The sequence below is a fragment of the Chiloscyllium punctatum genome, chromosome 33 (genome assembly GCF_047496795.1).
Source record: "Chiloscyllium punctatum isolate Juve2018m chromosome 33, sChiPun1.3, whole genome shotgun sequence".
NCBI lineage: Eukaryota > Metazoa > Chordata > Chondrichthyes > Orectolobiformes > Hemiscylliidae > Chiloscyllium > Chiloscyllium punctatum.
The window spans coordinates 10,801,665-10,818,758 of NC_092771.1; the positions used below are offsets into that span (position 1 = coordinate 10,801,665).

Below are 17,094 nucleotides of genomic sequence, written 5' to 3' on the forward strand. Positions count from 1 at the left end.
ATAGTGGTGTTATTGCAATTTCTTCTTGCTTTTTTTGTATTTTAGCAATAGTGTATGACTAAAGTGTGTTTTGCTTTAAGACTGGTAACTTGACGAATCAAATTGCATCCAGAATGCAACGCCTTACACCTATATCTTTAAAATTAACTGCGGATCTACGCTATCTTCTTCATAAATTTTGAGAGGGTTTGGTCTGGTTCATACATAGGTTTTGGTAGACTTCACAAGGACTAAGCTCCCTTTGAAACCTCGATTCTAATAGCAATATCGTGACAATTGTAGAGAGATCACAATGAAACTAACAACAATTTTGTATCAATCTTAAAGATACTACAAACAGAAATTCATGATTGAATTACTTATTGCTACAATTCCACATGCTGAAGCTCTCTTTGGAGCAAGACAGTAATGACATAAATAATTGGGAGGAGCTTGGTGTCAATTTTTCACAAGTATGGCGAGTCATCCTTCAGAGCTGGATCATCCTTTGAGTCCCAAAGTGTTAATGACCAAGTAGAGCAATGGCAGAGAAGGAAAGAAAAATAAGCAAATCCTGCTCTCCAGGTTCCACTATCTGACTGCCCTATGATGTGAGTTCCAGTTATATGCAGACCCATTATAGAGATTTGTGCCCAATAGAAAAATATGTGAATTGAGGATAGCCACCATGCTGCTGACCTGTGATAGTTCTGATTATGAATCACCTATAAACAAAAGATCCCAAGAAGTATGCCTCAGTTATACCTGCACTTCTTCAGAGGGAATCACAAGGAGATTTGGGGAATCCTGAGAAAAGTGCAGTTTAAGCCAAGCACCACACTAATTACAGTTTGAAAACGCCAACTTGGAGAATGAAGTTAGAGTCAAAATGCTATTGATTTTAATAAGAGTAACTATGCAATGTCTAGGACCATTTTTAAAAGATATCTGTCCAGTTTTATTATCATCTACATGGGTTGATTTTTATTCACTGCGACTAAATTGCACTGGTTAAATTAAATGTTTAATAAGACAAAAAGGAATAGGATAATATTTTCTAAAACTTGTCTTGTTTTTGAAAAAGCATTTCTGGGGACCACGCTAATGATTTTCAAGCTTTATGTTTCGTCCCTCTAATATACTGTCTGGAACACAGTAACTACTGACAGACAAAAAAAACCCTGCAGATGCTGGAATCCATGGAAGATAAGCAGGAGTCTGGAAGAACACAGCAAGCCAGGCAGCATCAGGAGGTGAAGGCTTATACCTGAGATGTTGATTTCTCCACCTCTTAATGTTGCCTGGCTTGCTGTGTTCTTCCAGCCTCCTGCTTGTCTATGCTATAACACCTGACATACTCCATAAACTTGCTGTGGTACTGAAGAAAGTACAACACACAAAATAGCTACACAGTCCAGACAGATGTAGACACAGGACCCCCAAAATCACCAAGATTTATTTGACAGCATGTTTATAACCCACAACCTCTGCCACTTAGAAGGACAAGGGCAGCAGATACATGACAGCACCACCACTTGCAAGGTCCCCTCCAAATTCTACATTACTTTAATTGAAAATGTATCACAATTCCTTCACTGTTGCTGGATCAAGATCTTGGAACTCCCTCCCTAATAGCACTGTGGCTGTTTCTACACCAAATGGACAGCAACGATCCTGACAGTGGCTAACCATCACCAAATCAAGAGGAATTTGAGCTGATCCATGCCAACAATACTCACATCACATTTTTTAAAATGACATATTGTGTTACTTACACAAATGGGTGCAATAATTTTTAAACTATGACACAACCATAGTGATGACGTGTTAACAAATGAATGATTGCAGAGTATAAATGGCAGAATTATCTCAAACCCTGTGCTCCTTATATACATGATTCCCAGCTGCAGATTGTCAGAAATCTGATAAATATGAAGGTTCTTGGATATCAGTAAACTCTAATGTGAGTATCTATGATCTCGGTATGAAAGTTGGTAGATGTAGTACTGTCAATGTCAGGAACATAAGATTTATGATCAAAAAGAGGGAGAAGAGACCCTGAAGTAATTTAGACATATGGAGCTGTGTTCTTTCAGAGGTATCAGCATTAGGGAAAAAAATGTTACGAGTGACATGTATGATCAGTTGTAGTGTCACAATTTGCAAATCCATTTCAACAAATGAGGCTTTGTTTATTTTGAGAGTGAAACACATCAAAAGAAATCATCATTTGGGACTAAATGATTGATTGCTTCTCCTATTAGATGACATTTAGTAAGATCTGGTTTTGTTTTTCAGAGTGAGGTTGATGAGCAAAGGCTAAGTTTTAGAACGAAAATGAGCAAGGCATTTTAAAAAAAATCTTATATTGAAAACCTCCAGGCTATGCAGAACATCACCAGAGTTGAAAATAGTGATAGCAGATGAAATAAATCAGAAAGCTGTGTCTAGGTTGGAACAAGTAAGTACTGTCAAAGCCTGTTGATTGTAGCTGGAAGAATAAGTGCATGATGTAGAAGAGTTTATTTCATATCTTCCCGAATGAGGAAAAGTCCATGTGGTTTTGAATTGGCGAAGCTAGTATTGTTGTTCTTGGAACAAGGGAGATTAAGGGGAAATTTTATAGAAGCATCCTCTAGGAGTTAGGTGAGGGTGGACAAGGAAGAGCCATTTCTATTAGCTAATGTTGCAATACAGTTTTAAGGTTTAGGGCAAGTGATCACAATACAAGGAAGAACATTTTAAGCAAAAGAGTACTAATAACTTGGAACTCACTGGCCACAAGGGAGCTGGAAGTAGAGATGATCAATCTTTTCAAAATGCAATTAATTGACCACTTGAGGGAAATGAAAATACAGGCTATCAACATAGAGAGGGAGAAAGGGTCTGACTGTATTACTCTGCTGGGAGCCAGCATGGACTTGATATGCTGAATGGTCTTCTACTGACCTGTAGTTGACACTGGTCAGTGGCTCCATGGACCAGGAAATGCTGTTTTGTATGAGATGTCTATAATGTCAATTTGAAGGAATTTCAATTGTATTTAAGTCCAAGTCCATAATGCACATCGAGATCTGATCAATCAAGACTTCAGTCAGCCACATTTTTCCATTGAGTAAAAAACTGTTGTTTCCTTTGAACTTTGCTATTCTTGCCTCCAGTCCTGATGAATACAAGATGAAATGCTTTGACAGAATGTCTTTTTTTATAGCAATAACTTATACTCTTAAATTCCCAATGACATGTTGAAGCTGAACAATGTTGATAGGATAGTAAAGAAGGCATTTGATATGCCTTCCTTTATTGGTCAGAGCAATAATATAGGAGTTGGGAGGTCATGTTGCTGCTGTACAGGACATTGGTTAGACCACTTTTGGAATATTGCTTGCAATTCTGCTCTCCCTCCTATAGGAAGGATGGTGTTAAACTTGAAAGGATTCAGAAAAGATTTACAAGTATGTTGCCAGGAGGGTTTGAGCTATAGGGAGATGCTGAATTAGCCGGGGCTGTTTTCCTGGAGTTTTTGAGGCTGAGGGGTGACCTTATAGAGGTTTATAAAATCATGAGGGGCATGGGTAGGATGAATAGTCATAGTCATACTCATAGAGATGTACAGCACGGAAACAGACACTTCAGTCCAACTCGTCCATGCCGACCAGATATCCTAACCCAATCTAGTCCCATCTGCCAGCACCCAGCCCATATCCCTCCAAATCCTTCCTATTCATATACCCATCCAGATGCATTTTAAATGTTGCAATTGTGCTAGCCTCCACCACTTCCTCTGGCAGCGCATTGCACACACGCACCACCCTCTGCGTGAAAAAGTGGCCCTTCAGGTTTCTTTTATATCTTGCCCTTCTCACCCTAAACCTATGCCCTCTAGTTCTGGACTCCCTCACCCCAGGAAAAAGACTTTGTCTATTTAACCTTTCCGTACCCCTCATGATTTTATAAGCCTCTATAAGGTCACCCTTCAACCTCTGACGGTCCACGGAAAACAACCCTAGTCTATTCCACCTCTCCCTATAGCTCAAGTCCTCCAACCCTGGCAACATCCTTGCTAATCCTTTCAAGTTTCACAACATCCTTTCAATAGGAAGGAGACTAGAATTGCATGCAATATTCCAAAAGTGGCCTAACCAATGTCCTGTACAGATGCAACATGACCTCCCAACTCCTGTACTCAATACTCTGACCAATAAAGGAAAGCATACCAAACGCCTTCTTCACTATCCTATCTACTTCCCACATTATACTCCATGTCATTTTTTTGCCCACTCTTCTGGCCTGTCCAAGTCCATTTGCAGCTTCTCTGCTTCCTCAACGTTACCTGTCGCTCCACCTCTCTTTGTGTCATCCACAAACTTAGCAACAATACCTTAGTTCCTGCATCCAGATTCTGAATTCATAATGTGAATAATCATAGTCCCAACATTGACCACTTCAGAACTCCACTAGTCACACGCTGCCATCTTGAAAAAGACCCCTTTATCCCCATTCTCTGCCTTCTGCCAGTTAGACAATCCTGTATGTAGCTTTGATATTATGCGCTGCTACTCTCCCCTCAACTGTAAAATTCAATGCTTTTGTCCATGTTTGAACCAATTGTGCAATGAGATCAGGAGTTGAGTGGCGCTGGTGGAAGCCAAACTCGCCATTAGTGAGCAGGTGCTGCTTGATAGCACTGTTGATGACACTTTCTATCACTTTACTGATGACCAAAGGTAGTCTGATGGGCAGTAATTGGCAAGGTTGAATAGCAAAGATCTTTTTCCGGGGGGTGGGGGGGGGGGTGCAGACTCTAAAACTAAAGGACATAAGTTTCAGATGAGAGGGGAAATATTTAAAAAGACCTGAGGGGTAACTTTTCACTAGAGGGTGATGCATGTATGGAATGAGCTGCCAGAGGAAGTGGTGAAGGGTAGTACAATTACAAAATTTAAAAGGCATTTAGATGGATATGTGAATAGGAGGGGTTTAGAGGGATATGGATCAAGTGCTGGCAAATGGGACTAGATTAATTTGAGATATCTGGTCAGCATGGACAAGTTGAAGGATCTGTTTCCGTGCTGTATATCTCTATAGCTCCATTACTCTAGTACACATAAACATGATGTTGTACTCAGTCAAAGAAAGCTATCACCTTGAGGTGTCACTTGGCAGCATCATTATCAATCAAATTCAAAGAAGGTGCACTGCAGTGAACAAGCATGGCTCACACAGGGTGACATCCAGAATTCCTTGTTACAAATGTTTTATTTTCTCTTCACAATTTTTATATGATCACAACTTTTGACCATTAAATTTTCAAAAAGGCAATGACACCTTTTCTAATTGATGAATGATAGTGTTCACCATTCCAGTATGAGTTGTCTCCTAATGGCACAAATCCCATGACATGTTCCTGTATGCACACAAACTTGCAAACATCAATATCTGAAGCTTTGTTTTGTACTAGGCAGCATGAGTTGATACCACGATGGTTTGTTTTGATGTTACTTGGATAAGAATGCACTCAGTTCTTTTTATATCTCTTTCCTCAAAAGGTTTGCCAATACCTTGTTGTCTTTTATGTTATGAAGATGCTCATCACTGGGCCAAACATAACATTTTTTATTCATTTGGGGATGTGGGAATCTCTGACTGGGTCAACATGTACTACCCATCTCTAGTTGCCCTGGAGAAGGGGTTGAGCTGCTTTCTTGAAATACTGCAGCCTATTTGATGTCTTTCCACCTACACTACCATCAGGAGGGAGTTCCAGGATTTTGATGCATTATCACTGAAGGAATGATGATATATTTCCCAGTCAGGATGGTCAGTAACTTGAATGGGGACTTGCAGCAGGTGTTGTTCCCATGTGTCTGCCTTGCCCTTTTGGATGGTAGTGGTTGTGGGTTTGGAAGGTGCTCAGGAGCCTTGGAGAAATTCTATAGTGCACTTTGTAGATGGTACACTCTGCTGCTACTGAATGTTGGTGGTGCCAATCAGAGAGGTTACTTTGTCCTAGATGGTGTCAAGCTTCTTGAGTGTTGGTGGAGCTGATTCATTCAGGCTGACTTGCTGCAGGATTTCAATCCTCTGACCTGCTTATGTGGCCACAGTATTTATATAGTCCATATAGCCCAACAGCCCAGTGAAGTTTCTGGTTAATGACAACCATCAGGACTTTGAAAGAATCACTGAATTCTACAGTGCAGAAGGAGGCCATTTGATCCGTCGCAATTGCACCAACTCTGTTACCTGGTGTCAGTCTTTACCCTGTTGTGGAGCATTTCAACCTGAGTGGGGGAATTCAAGGATAGTGATGCCATTGTGTCATGCAGCAATAGTTGGACTATTTCTAACCAAGCCATTCAGAGATGTTTCTTGCACACCTCAGAGGCAAGTGGGTTGAACCATGGTCTCCTCTGAGATAGGGACAGCACCACGGCCCCAACAAGAACCCTCATGGATGCATTATAGACATGTTCCTAACCAACATGGTCAGAGATGGTTATTACATGCTTCTGGAGTGGGTCGGACTAAACCTTTGGTCTCCTGGCTCAGAGGTAGGGATGCTACCACTCTCCCACAAGAAGCCTGTTGGACGCATTACACATATTTTCCTAACCAACCTGTTCAGAGATGCTTATTACGTGCTTGTTGGGCGGGTGGGACTGATTTCCCCCGCTCTCCTGACCCAGAGGTAGGGACACTACCGCCTTATCTACAGTGGCAATGGCCAAGCCTGACCACCAGGGGGGGAGGGAGAGGGGACAGGCGTTCTCGCGAGATCTCGGGTCGGCGGCGGCGAACTCTCGCGAGATCTCCGGGTGGTGGAAGATTCTGGAAGATGTTCCGACTCATTTCTGAGGCCGGGCGGCGGATACCGGCGGTGAGTGAGCGAGCGAGCCCCGACAACCTGACCTCGGGGAGCGGGAAGGGTTGGCCGAGGCCTAGCCCGATCCCCGCTGAGGGGGCCACGGCAGCGAAAGGCAGTAGGCCTCACTCGGAGCCTCGGGGTCGGAGTCCGGGAGAAAGCGAGAACGTCACCGCCTCCCTCGGGCAGATCCTGAGAGTTGGGGGGGGGTGAGAGTTGAGAAGGGACAGGCGGCGGGTCAAAAGTCACGCACACACAAAAAAAAACCCACCCTGAAAAGATAAAGCTGCCAAAGTGCACCCCTTTACAAAGAGAGACTTGCATTGACATAGCGCCCTTTTCACAAAACTTGGAGGCTTTGCAGCCAATAGAGCGCGGTTGCTGTTAACATGCGGTGTACCCATGGGCTAACCAAATTGCGCACAGGCAGCACGGTGATACTGCTAAAGTGCACTGTTCTTATTGGCTCTACCTGTCATTTTGGCCTAAACATTGGCCAGGACATAAACCCCCTGCATCTCTCTGGCTTGCCCTGTGAGGTGTCTTTTTCTTTAAAACGTTTCCTAATGAAGGGCTAATGCTCGAAACGTTGATTCTCCTGCTCCTCGGATGCCGCCTGACCTGCTGTGCTTTTCCAGCAACACACTCCAACCTCTAGCATCTGCAGTCCTCACTTTCGCCTAGATTTTATTTGCTGGATTAGTGGGTGCTGGAAGAGCACAGCAGTTCAGGCAGCATCCAACGAGCAGCGAAATCAACGTTTCGGGCAAAAGCCCTTCATCAGGAATAAAGGCAGTGAGCCTGAAGCGTGGAGAGATAAGCTAGAGGAGGGTGGGGGTGCCACTAATCCAGTATTTGGTTTTCAGCATCTGCAGTCATTGTTTTTACCTTTGTAGATTTTATTTGCACCCACCTCCAGACTTGTCCGCAGAGTGGTGCAGAGCCAATATTGATGGTTTTTGAGTCTCAGTCACCATTGCGTACAGACTTTGTTTATACACAGTTAAGAATCACACAACACCAGGTTATAGTCCAACAGGTTTAATTGGAAGCACTAGCTGTTGGACTAAAACCTGGTGATGTGTGATTTTTAACTTTGTAAACCCCAGTCCAACACTGGCATCTCCAAATCTTGTTTATATACAGCACAAATCCATCAGCAGCAAGCAACTGACTCTATAATTTTTTCTTGGCCATTGAACAGCAATCCACCTGACTAACAGGTGCTTTCTTTTTCGAGTGCATAGAAGCTCTGACACTCCAGTTTATTTTTTTCTTTTTCTTTTTAATTTCCCCGCACACTACTGCCTAACAGCAGAAGTACTTATTTTCCCCAGCACTCATGTCGTGTGTGTGCAGGTGTCAGACACAGCGAAGAACAAGTGTGTAAATATTTATTTATATTCCACCACCAGGAAGAAAGAAAACACCAGAGTGGCAAGTGACAAGCAGTGCCCTTCTCGACAAAGGGTAATGCTGTGTGATCAAAAAGTGAAGGGCGGGGCTGGGATTGAATCAAAATAGAGTTGTAGGGGGGAATAAAACACTTCACTCCCTGCAGTGCTCACCTCTCCCATAACAGCTCAAGCCGTGCTGCTTCTTCAGGGACACCCAAGCTCAAATATTAGCATGGAAGAGGGGCAGGCAATCAGCCCTAATGACTCCCTCCATGGCACGCTGCCTGGACCTGTTTATGGCTAGTTTGGCCAGGCCTAGGAGCAGAGACAAGTGCTTTCTTAGTGAAGTATCAGTGTAGAGTACGTGGTAAGAATTGAACACTGGACATTACAAATCCTGAGGGCTTGTTCTTTTAGCCATCCAAGAAATTATTCACATTTTTTATTGGGAGTTTGTGAATATTTTTCAGGACATGAATTTGTGTTTACTTTGTTTTAACTCTCACTTGTCATGCTGAAGATAGTTCAGTGAGTTCACTGTGCTCAGAGGACAAATTGGGGTTGCTGAATTTTTTTAAAGATCAGGCATCACAATTTAGCTTCATGTGATGTGCTGTTAAGTCTATGAAACACTTTAATTGGTCTTGGAGTCTATTTGGAAGGTTTATACTGCTTCTATATCAAGTCTTTTTTGTGTTACCTTGAATGTGGTGCTGTAATTTAAGCTAAATATGTGCATCTGTTTTGCTTTTGTATTCTTAATGTTTTTCATCAAGATGTATGATTGATTAAGAATATTACAGCAGAGGATTTGTGAATATTTTTTCACTTCGAGCATTTCTGTTCCCAATTCACTTTGGGCATGGAGTATTGTTCATGTCAAATGTAGGAACAATTGTGGAATTTAACCCTCCAAATGAATACTGTGCAGAGCAATTACATTGTGAGACGCAGTACTATTTTTTTTACTGGTGCCAATATGCAAGTGTCCCCCTATGAGAGCCCTGCATATCACTTGCATGTCCTGTGTGACTCTGTACTGGGCTTTGTTTCATTAATTTATAGAGAAGCCACAAGATCTGTCAGCTATGTTGCTCTCTGATGAAGTGGAGCCAGAGTTGGCATGTGATCCAGGATTCTCCCAGTTGAATCATATGCCATGATGAAGGAAATGCATAACTACCAATACTTTTCATGACTAATTTAGACTTGGATACTTTCCCACATCCAGTGACGCATGACACCATCAAGCATATGCTGATGTCTGTTACTGGAGCTAATTTTCACTGGAGGTCACCAGATTGTTGCCAGTGGCTGTAGCTTTGGGGTACCACTCCACATTGAGCATAGCTTACAATCTTAACTACTTGTCATTGCTGTGTGTTGGAAGTATTTTCAAGCTGATAATCAACTATTTGGCTGTGTTATAGATGCGAGTGTGTGGTGCTGGAAAAGCACAGCATATTAGGCAGCATCTGAGGAGCAGTAGAATCGACGTTTTGGGCATAAGCCCTTCATCAGGAATGAAGAGATAAACGGGAGGGGGGGGGGGAAGGTAGCTGTGAACGCGATAGGTAGATGAAGTGGGGGGAGAAGGTGATAGGTCAGAGAGGAAGGTAGAGCGGATAGATGGGAAAGATGATGGACAGGTCAAGAGAGCTGTGCCGAGTTGGAGGTTTGGGACTGGGATAACGTGGGGGAGGGGAAATGAGGAAACTGGTGAAATCCACATTGATCCCATGTGGTTGCAGGGTCACAAGGCAGAATATGAGGCGTTCTTCCTCTAGATGTCGGGTGGTAAGGGTTTGGTGATGGAGGAGGCCCAGGACCTGCATGTCCATGGTGGATTGGGAGGGGGAGTTGAAGTGTTCAGCCACAGGGCGGAGGGGCTTGGTTGTGTTGGCATGGGTGTCCCAGAGATGTTAGCTGAAACGATCTGCAAGTTGGCATTCTGTCTCCCCAATGTAGAGGAGACCACATTGAGTGCAATGAATACAGCAGATGACATTGGTGGAGGTACAGCTAAATTTTTGTCAGATGTGGAAGGATCCTTGGGGGCCTTGGATGGGGGTGAGGGCACAGGTTTTGCACTTCCTGTGGTGGCAGGGGACAGTGCCAGGTGTGGGCCGGTGGGAGGTGTGGATCTGACGAGGGAGTTGCGGAAGGAATGGTCTGTCCAGACACTGATAGGGGTGGGAGGGAAATATATCTCTGGTGGTGGGGTCTGCTTGTAGGTGGCAGAAGTGGCAGAGGTTGATCTGGTGTATGTGGAGGTTGGTGGGGTAGAAGGTTAGGACAGGGGGAAGTTCTGTCCTTGTTGTGTTGGGAGGAGTGGGGTTTGAGGGTGGAGATGCGGAAATTGGAGGAGATGCACTGGAGGGCATCATAGGCCATATGGGAGGAGAAATTGCAATCTTTGACAAAGGAGACCATCTGGGATTTTCTAAGGTGGAATTGGTCATCCTGGGAACAGATGCAGTGGAGGCGGAAGAATTAGGCATAAGGGATGGCGTTTTTACAGGAGGTAGGGTGGCAGGAGGTGTAGTTTTGGTAACTGTGGGAGTCGGGCTTAGAAGATGTCCATGGTTTGTTGGTCGCCGGAGATGGCGAGGTCCAGCGAGGGGAGAGAGGTATCCGAGATGGTCCAAGTGAGTTTGAGGTTGGGGTGAAAGGTGTTAGTGAAGTTGATGAACTGTTCAACCTCCTTGTGGAGCATGAGCTAGCGCCGATACAGTCATTGGTGAAGCAGAGGAACAGGTGGGTGATAGTACCGGTGTAGCTACGGAAGATGGATCCTTCCACATCCGACAGAGATTTACCTGTACCTGCACCAGTATCGATTAGTGTATCTGTTGCACCCAATGTGGTCTCCTCTACATCGGGGAGACAGGACACCAGTTTGCGAATTGTTTCAGATAACATCTCTGGGATAACATCTCCGCGCCAACCAACCAACCAACCCCCACCGCCCTGTGGCTGAACACTTCAACTCCCCCTCCCACTCCACCAAGGAGTCACAGATCCTGGGCCTCCCCCATTGCCAAACCCTTACCACCCGACATCTGGAGGAAGAATGCCTCATATTCTGCCTTGGGGCCATGCAACCACACAGGATTAATGTTGATTTCACCAGTTTCCTCATTTCCCCTGCCCCCACATTATCTCAGTCCCATGTGTCCAACTCGGCACCGCCCTTTTGACCTGTCCATCTCCTTTCCCATCTATCTGCTCCACCTTCCTCTCTGACCTATGATCTTCTTTCCCCCCCCCCCCCTTATCTATCTATTGCATTCTCAGTTACCTCTTCTCTCCCACCCCCCCACCCCCAACCAACTCAACCCTACCCCACCTCCAACCACCTCCTGTTTGTCTGACAAGCCCCTGATCCACAGGCCTCATTGCTGAAGAAGGGCCTATGCCCAAAAATTTGATTCTGCTACTCCTCGAATACTACCTGACCTGCGATGCTTCTTCACCACAATCTTGACTCTGATCTCCAGCATCTGCAGTCCTCACTTTCTCCCTGTGTTATAGATAGAGTCATGGAGATGTACAGCGTGGAAACAGACTTTTTGGTCCAACCCGTCTATGCCGACCAGATATCCCAACCCAATCTAGTCCCACCTGCCAGCACCCGGCCCATATCCCTCCAAACCCTTCCTATTCATATACCCATCCAAATGCCTCTTAAATGTTGCAATTGTACCAGCCTCCACCACTTCCTTTGGCAGCTCATTCCATACACGTACCACCCTCTGCATGAAAAAGTTGCCCCTTAGGTCTCTTTTATATCTTTCCCCTCTCACCCTAAACCGGGTGGGGATATGGGCTGGGTGCTGGCAGGTGGGACTAGATTGGGTTGGGATATCTGGTCGGCATGGACGGGTTGGACTGAAGAGTCTGTTTCCGTGCTGTCCGTCTCTATGGCTCTATGCCCTCTAGTTCTGGACTCTCGACCCCAGGGAAAAGACTTTGCCTATTTACCCTATCCATGCCCCTCATAATTTTGTAAACCTCTATATGGTCATCCCTCAGCCTCTGACATTCCAGGGAAAACAGCCCCAGCCTGTTCAGCCTCTCCCTATAGCTCAAATCCTCCAACTCTGGCAGCATCCTTGTAAATCTTTTCTGAACCCTTACAAGTTTCACAACATCTTTCTGATAGGAAGGAGACCAGAATTGCACGCAATATTCCAACAGTGGCCCAACCAACGTCCTGTACAGCTGCAATATGTCCTCCCAACTCTACTCAATACTCTGACCAATAAAGGAATGCATACTAAACGCCTTCTTCACTATCCTATCCACCTGTAACTCCTCTGTACTCCACGGTCTCGTTGTTCAACCCTTGGCTGATGCCCTGGAGGGGGACATGAGCCTGGATCCTCTGGCTCAGAGGAAGTGACAGTATCCACTGTGCCACAAGACCAGCCTTTTCTAGACTATGTCCTTTTAAGCAAGGAGTGCAGAATTGGTGAATAGGGAATGGGTGGAAGAAATAGTAAGGGGTGATTTGTGTGTGAAATTTTAAGATTATGATCCTTCATTGATAATTACTTTGCATTAGATCATTCTTTCTTCCCTTTCCTTATCAACCCCATATTCAGGCTGAGAACAAATGGAAAATAAAACCTTGCCCCAGTAATAAATGGAGAGGAGTCTTCCCAATATCCCCCAAGGTCAGACCAGTTCAAAGAAAAGCAAATGACAATTACAAAACTATTGACCTATTTAGAGCTGGGATTACATGTGCAAATGTGCTGAGGTTATGACCTTTCACTTTTATAAGTGCCATTGCAAATATGGACCTAATTGATGTTTTGTCTGTGTGTCATGAATACTGTGGCAGTGGCTGGAGTACTCGACTTCCACAGCAGGGGATGAGTGTTAGATCTGGAACTGGCAAGTTCTGATTGTAATTGAGGGAATCTGATCATTTGTGGGAGGCTATCAATAAACACAATCTTGTAAACTTGATGGCTTGCCAAAGGACGCAACTAAAAACACTAATGTCCATTAATGGATTAGCTTTGGGAAATGTAGGGGGAGAGTAATGGGGTGGGATGCAGTTCAGAGGGTCAGTGTGGACTGCTTTGTCAAGAGGGTCTGTTTCCACAATGTAGGGATTCTATGATCAAAACTGAAAATCTATCTATTCTGCTTGCTCTGGCCTGTTTGTGACTCCAGTCCCATGTTCTGTGGTTGATAGTTGAGGCCTCTGCAGTAGTTTGTCCTTAATTTTGTTTTTCTGCCAAGTTTAAAAATAAACATGGGTTAGTGCTCAGTTCTATTCTTGATCAATTACCAAATAGCGTGTTTACAGATGATTGTAATTGATGTTTTTGTACATTTTACAATTTCTTTATTTCTTTGGGACTTCAGTGCCCTGAGCCAAAGAAAAAAATAACATGGAAGCAGACTTGGCCCATCAACTGACCTCAAATAGTTCATGTTGATATAAGTTCTTAAAGCAAGCAGTGGCCCTCATCTCATGGGCCCAGTAAGTTGCCTTATCTCTTTATTCTCTTTCCTTTCAGCCCCCTAGCTAAACTCTTTTGAAATGAGGATTTTGTTAGCTTTTGTCGTTTACTCTGGCACTGTATTCCACACCCTTAACATTGTTGCACTCTAAATGTTTTATATTTAATCTTATGTCACATTGTTCTAGATGCCATAATTACTGCGTGCAGACTTTCTATTCAAGCCAGCTTTTCATATTTCCTCTAATCTCTCTCAATTTTCTGAACCTCTTTGTTCTCACTTGTTGCTGCTGATTAAACTTTATTACCAAAGAAAAGTAAATAACAGAAAGGTTTTCAGTAGCTCAGACACATGATGAACTGCAAGAGTGATGCTCAAAGCAAACAGCCTCTATTTGTTGGCCACTCTTCAAGACAATGATTCATGCTGGAGAGCCATTCTGTAGATATCGGTCACTGTCTGGTGATGGTATTTATGGTATGTTTCCTAGGGCTAGCCACAGTTCAAGCATCAGGACATGTTTTGAGTGGTGGAGTATCTCATAAGCTATCTCAGCTATTGGTTGACAAGCTATAAACTAGACTTTTATTTGGGTTCACCATGAGGAAAGGAGGTTCATTGGAAACAATCAAAATTATGAAAGGTTTTGATATACTAAACACATAAACACTTTTTGCTGACACTTGGGAAATGGGCCTGTAACTAAGGGAAGCTGACTTCAAAATAGTTGGCAAACGAACCAACGGGAAGAAGAAAAGACTTGTTTTTATGTAGAAAATTCCTATGGTCTTGAATGCTATGTCTGAAGGAGACTCAACAATAATTTCAAAAGGGAATTTTGCGTAGATACGGAACAGCAAACTTGCAAGACAATGGGGAAAGAGCAGGAAATTGGGACATATTGGATTGCTGTTTAGAGAATTGTTCACAGGTACGATGGGCTGAATAGCTGACCCCACCAATAGGGATATATTTCCCTCCTCACCCCTATCAGCATTTCGGAGAGACCATTACCTCCGTGCCTCCCTTGTCAGATCCACATCCTCCACCAGCCCACACTCCACTCCTGGCGCTTTCCCCTGCCACCGCAAGAAGTACAAAGCCTATGCCCACACCTCCACCCTCACCACCGTCCAAGGCCCAAAAGGATCCTTCCAAATCTGACACAAATTTACCTGTACTTCCACAAATGTCATCTACTGTATCTGTTGCACCCAATGTAGTATCCTCTACATCAGAGAGACATCTTGTGGATTGTTTCAGAGAACATCTCTGTGAAACCTGCACCCACCAACCCCACCGCCCCGTAGCTGAACGCATTAACTACCCCTCCCTCTCCACAAAGGACATTCAGTTCCTGGGCCGCTTCCAACGTCAAATGCCTGGAGGAAGAATGCCGTATCTTCTGCCTTGGGACCCTGCAAACACATGGGATTAATGTGGTTTGCACCATTTTCCTCATTTCCTCTCCCTCCGACCTTATCCCAGTCCCTAGCCTCCAACTCGGCACCGCCCTCTTGACATATCCATCATACGTTCCATCTATCTGGTCCACCCTCCTCTTTGGCTTATCACCTTCTCCCCCACCTTATTGCATTCTCAGCTACCTTCACCAGCCCCAGCACACACACCCCCCCCTCCTCCCATTTATCTCACATCCCCTCTGGCCCACAAGTCTCATTCCTGATGAAAGCTTATGCCCAAAATGTCGTTTCTCCCATTCTTTGGATGCTGCCTGACCTGCAGTGCTTTTCCAGCACCACACCACCGACTCTGATCTCCAGCATCTGCAGTCCTCACTTTCTCCTGAATAGCTTTCAGTATTACATAATTCTGTGACTGTTGTGGGACAAAATCATACATGAAGGTCTTGAGCATTGGCCACAGCACTTCAAAAAAATTTCAGAGAAATATATGCTGAATCTTTGGAATTCTGTACCTGTCATGGCATTGAGGGAGGCACAGTTGTTGAGGACATTTATGAAAAGGATTGATACATTTCCTGGTAGAGGAATAATGTTGAAAAATGGGATTGAGATAGAAGATCAACCATAATCTAATTGAATGGAGCAGGATCAGTGGGCTGAATGGACTGCTCTTGCACCTATTTCCGATGTTCCGGTTTGAAAATGGAGACATCTACATCAAGGTTATTTAATCTCCATTAGTATTTTACAAACACTACCTTTTGTATTGAAATACAATAACATAACATAAAGACATAACAGTTGAATTGCATCACTTGATCTGACAACGTGATTTTGAGGGGAAGTGATATTTGGCTTATGTGTTTGCAATTTGCGAGGTGCACTGGGACTCCGCTATCATGAAGTCCACAGGCACTCTGTCTTCAGTCTGTTACAAATGAGACTGTATTTCTTTAGTTTCCTAGTCAGTCTGCATTTCATCGAAGGCCGGGAAAATTGTATCCAAATCCCAACAGCCTCAAATCTTTGCACTCCAAATCAAATGAATTCAACAAGTGTTACATCACCAGATGATTATATAATTGTGTTTTAATTTTTCCTTTTAAAGTGGGTGTACAGTGTTAGTATTGCAAGTGGGGGTGCTTGTCACTGCATTTGTAGAAGGAAGGGAATTAGGAATTGTATCACGAACATTGAGGAAAGGGGATGGCATATGGCAGCTAATCTGGAGTGACTATTTAGATTATTCACATTTAGCAAAAACAAATTGTGATTGTTCTGAGTAATAAATGTCCACAATATCTGTAAGCATGTGAGCCATCACAAACTTAGTCCAGAGACTGAGAATACCATCTGTATAAACACTTGGGAGCATGAGGAGGTCAGAGACTAGGAATTCTGCAGCAAGTAACTTGCCTCTTGACCCCCCAAAACCTATCCGCCATCTACAAGACCCAGGTCAGGAATATGATTGAATACTTCCCACACAAAGCTGGACATTATTCAAGACCGATCAGCCTGCTCGATTGGCAACCCTACAAACATTGGTGCCTCAGAAGATCTCAGTTACTAAGCTCAAAGCCGTTCTGATGTGCTTTAATACCACACAGGTCAAATTCTATTTAAATGACATTTTGAGGGTCTAAGAAATGCATTGTACTGAACTCCACACTATAGTAGATAGCATTATGGAAGGATTTCAATATAATTGATAAGCAATTGTTTGAATTGGGAAGAATAATCAGTTAATTTTCAGAAAATGTTTGAGTAATTACTAGTTATTTCACAAGCCTGCAGTAATGATGCCGCAGTCATTAATCATTGAACCTGAATGTCCTTGTATATCTACAACACATGGTGTTGACAATGACATCAGCTGTTGGCTCAACAACACTGAAACATGATGTTGACAAAAAGCGCTGGTGTTTGCTCAAGTTCTGACCTT

The 17,094-nt window shown here is 43.8% G+C and overlaps 1 protein-coding gene across 1 annotated transcript in view; it reads left to right on the forward strand.

Moving 5' to 3' along the window:
• Nucleotides 1–6,764: 6,764 nt before the first annotated feature.
• etfa (electron transfer flavoprotein subunit alpha) overlaps nucleotides 6,765–17,094 on the forward strand; it is a 74,302-nt gene continuing 63,972 nt past the window's right edge. The window contains exon 1 of the mRNA XM_072552958.1: nucleotides 6,765–6,859. Coding sequence (XP_072409059.1) covers nucleotides 6,818–6,859 — 42 coding nt within the window. The 5' untranslated portion in view covers nucleotides 6,765–6,817. The remainder of the gene's footprint in view (nucleotides 6,860–17,094) is intronic.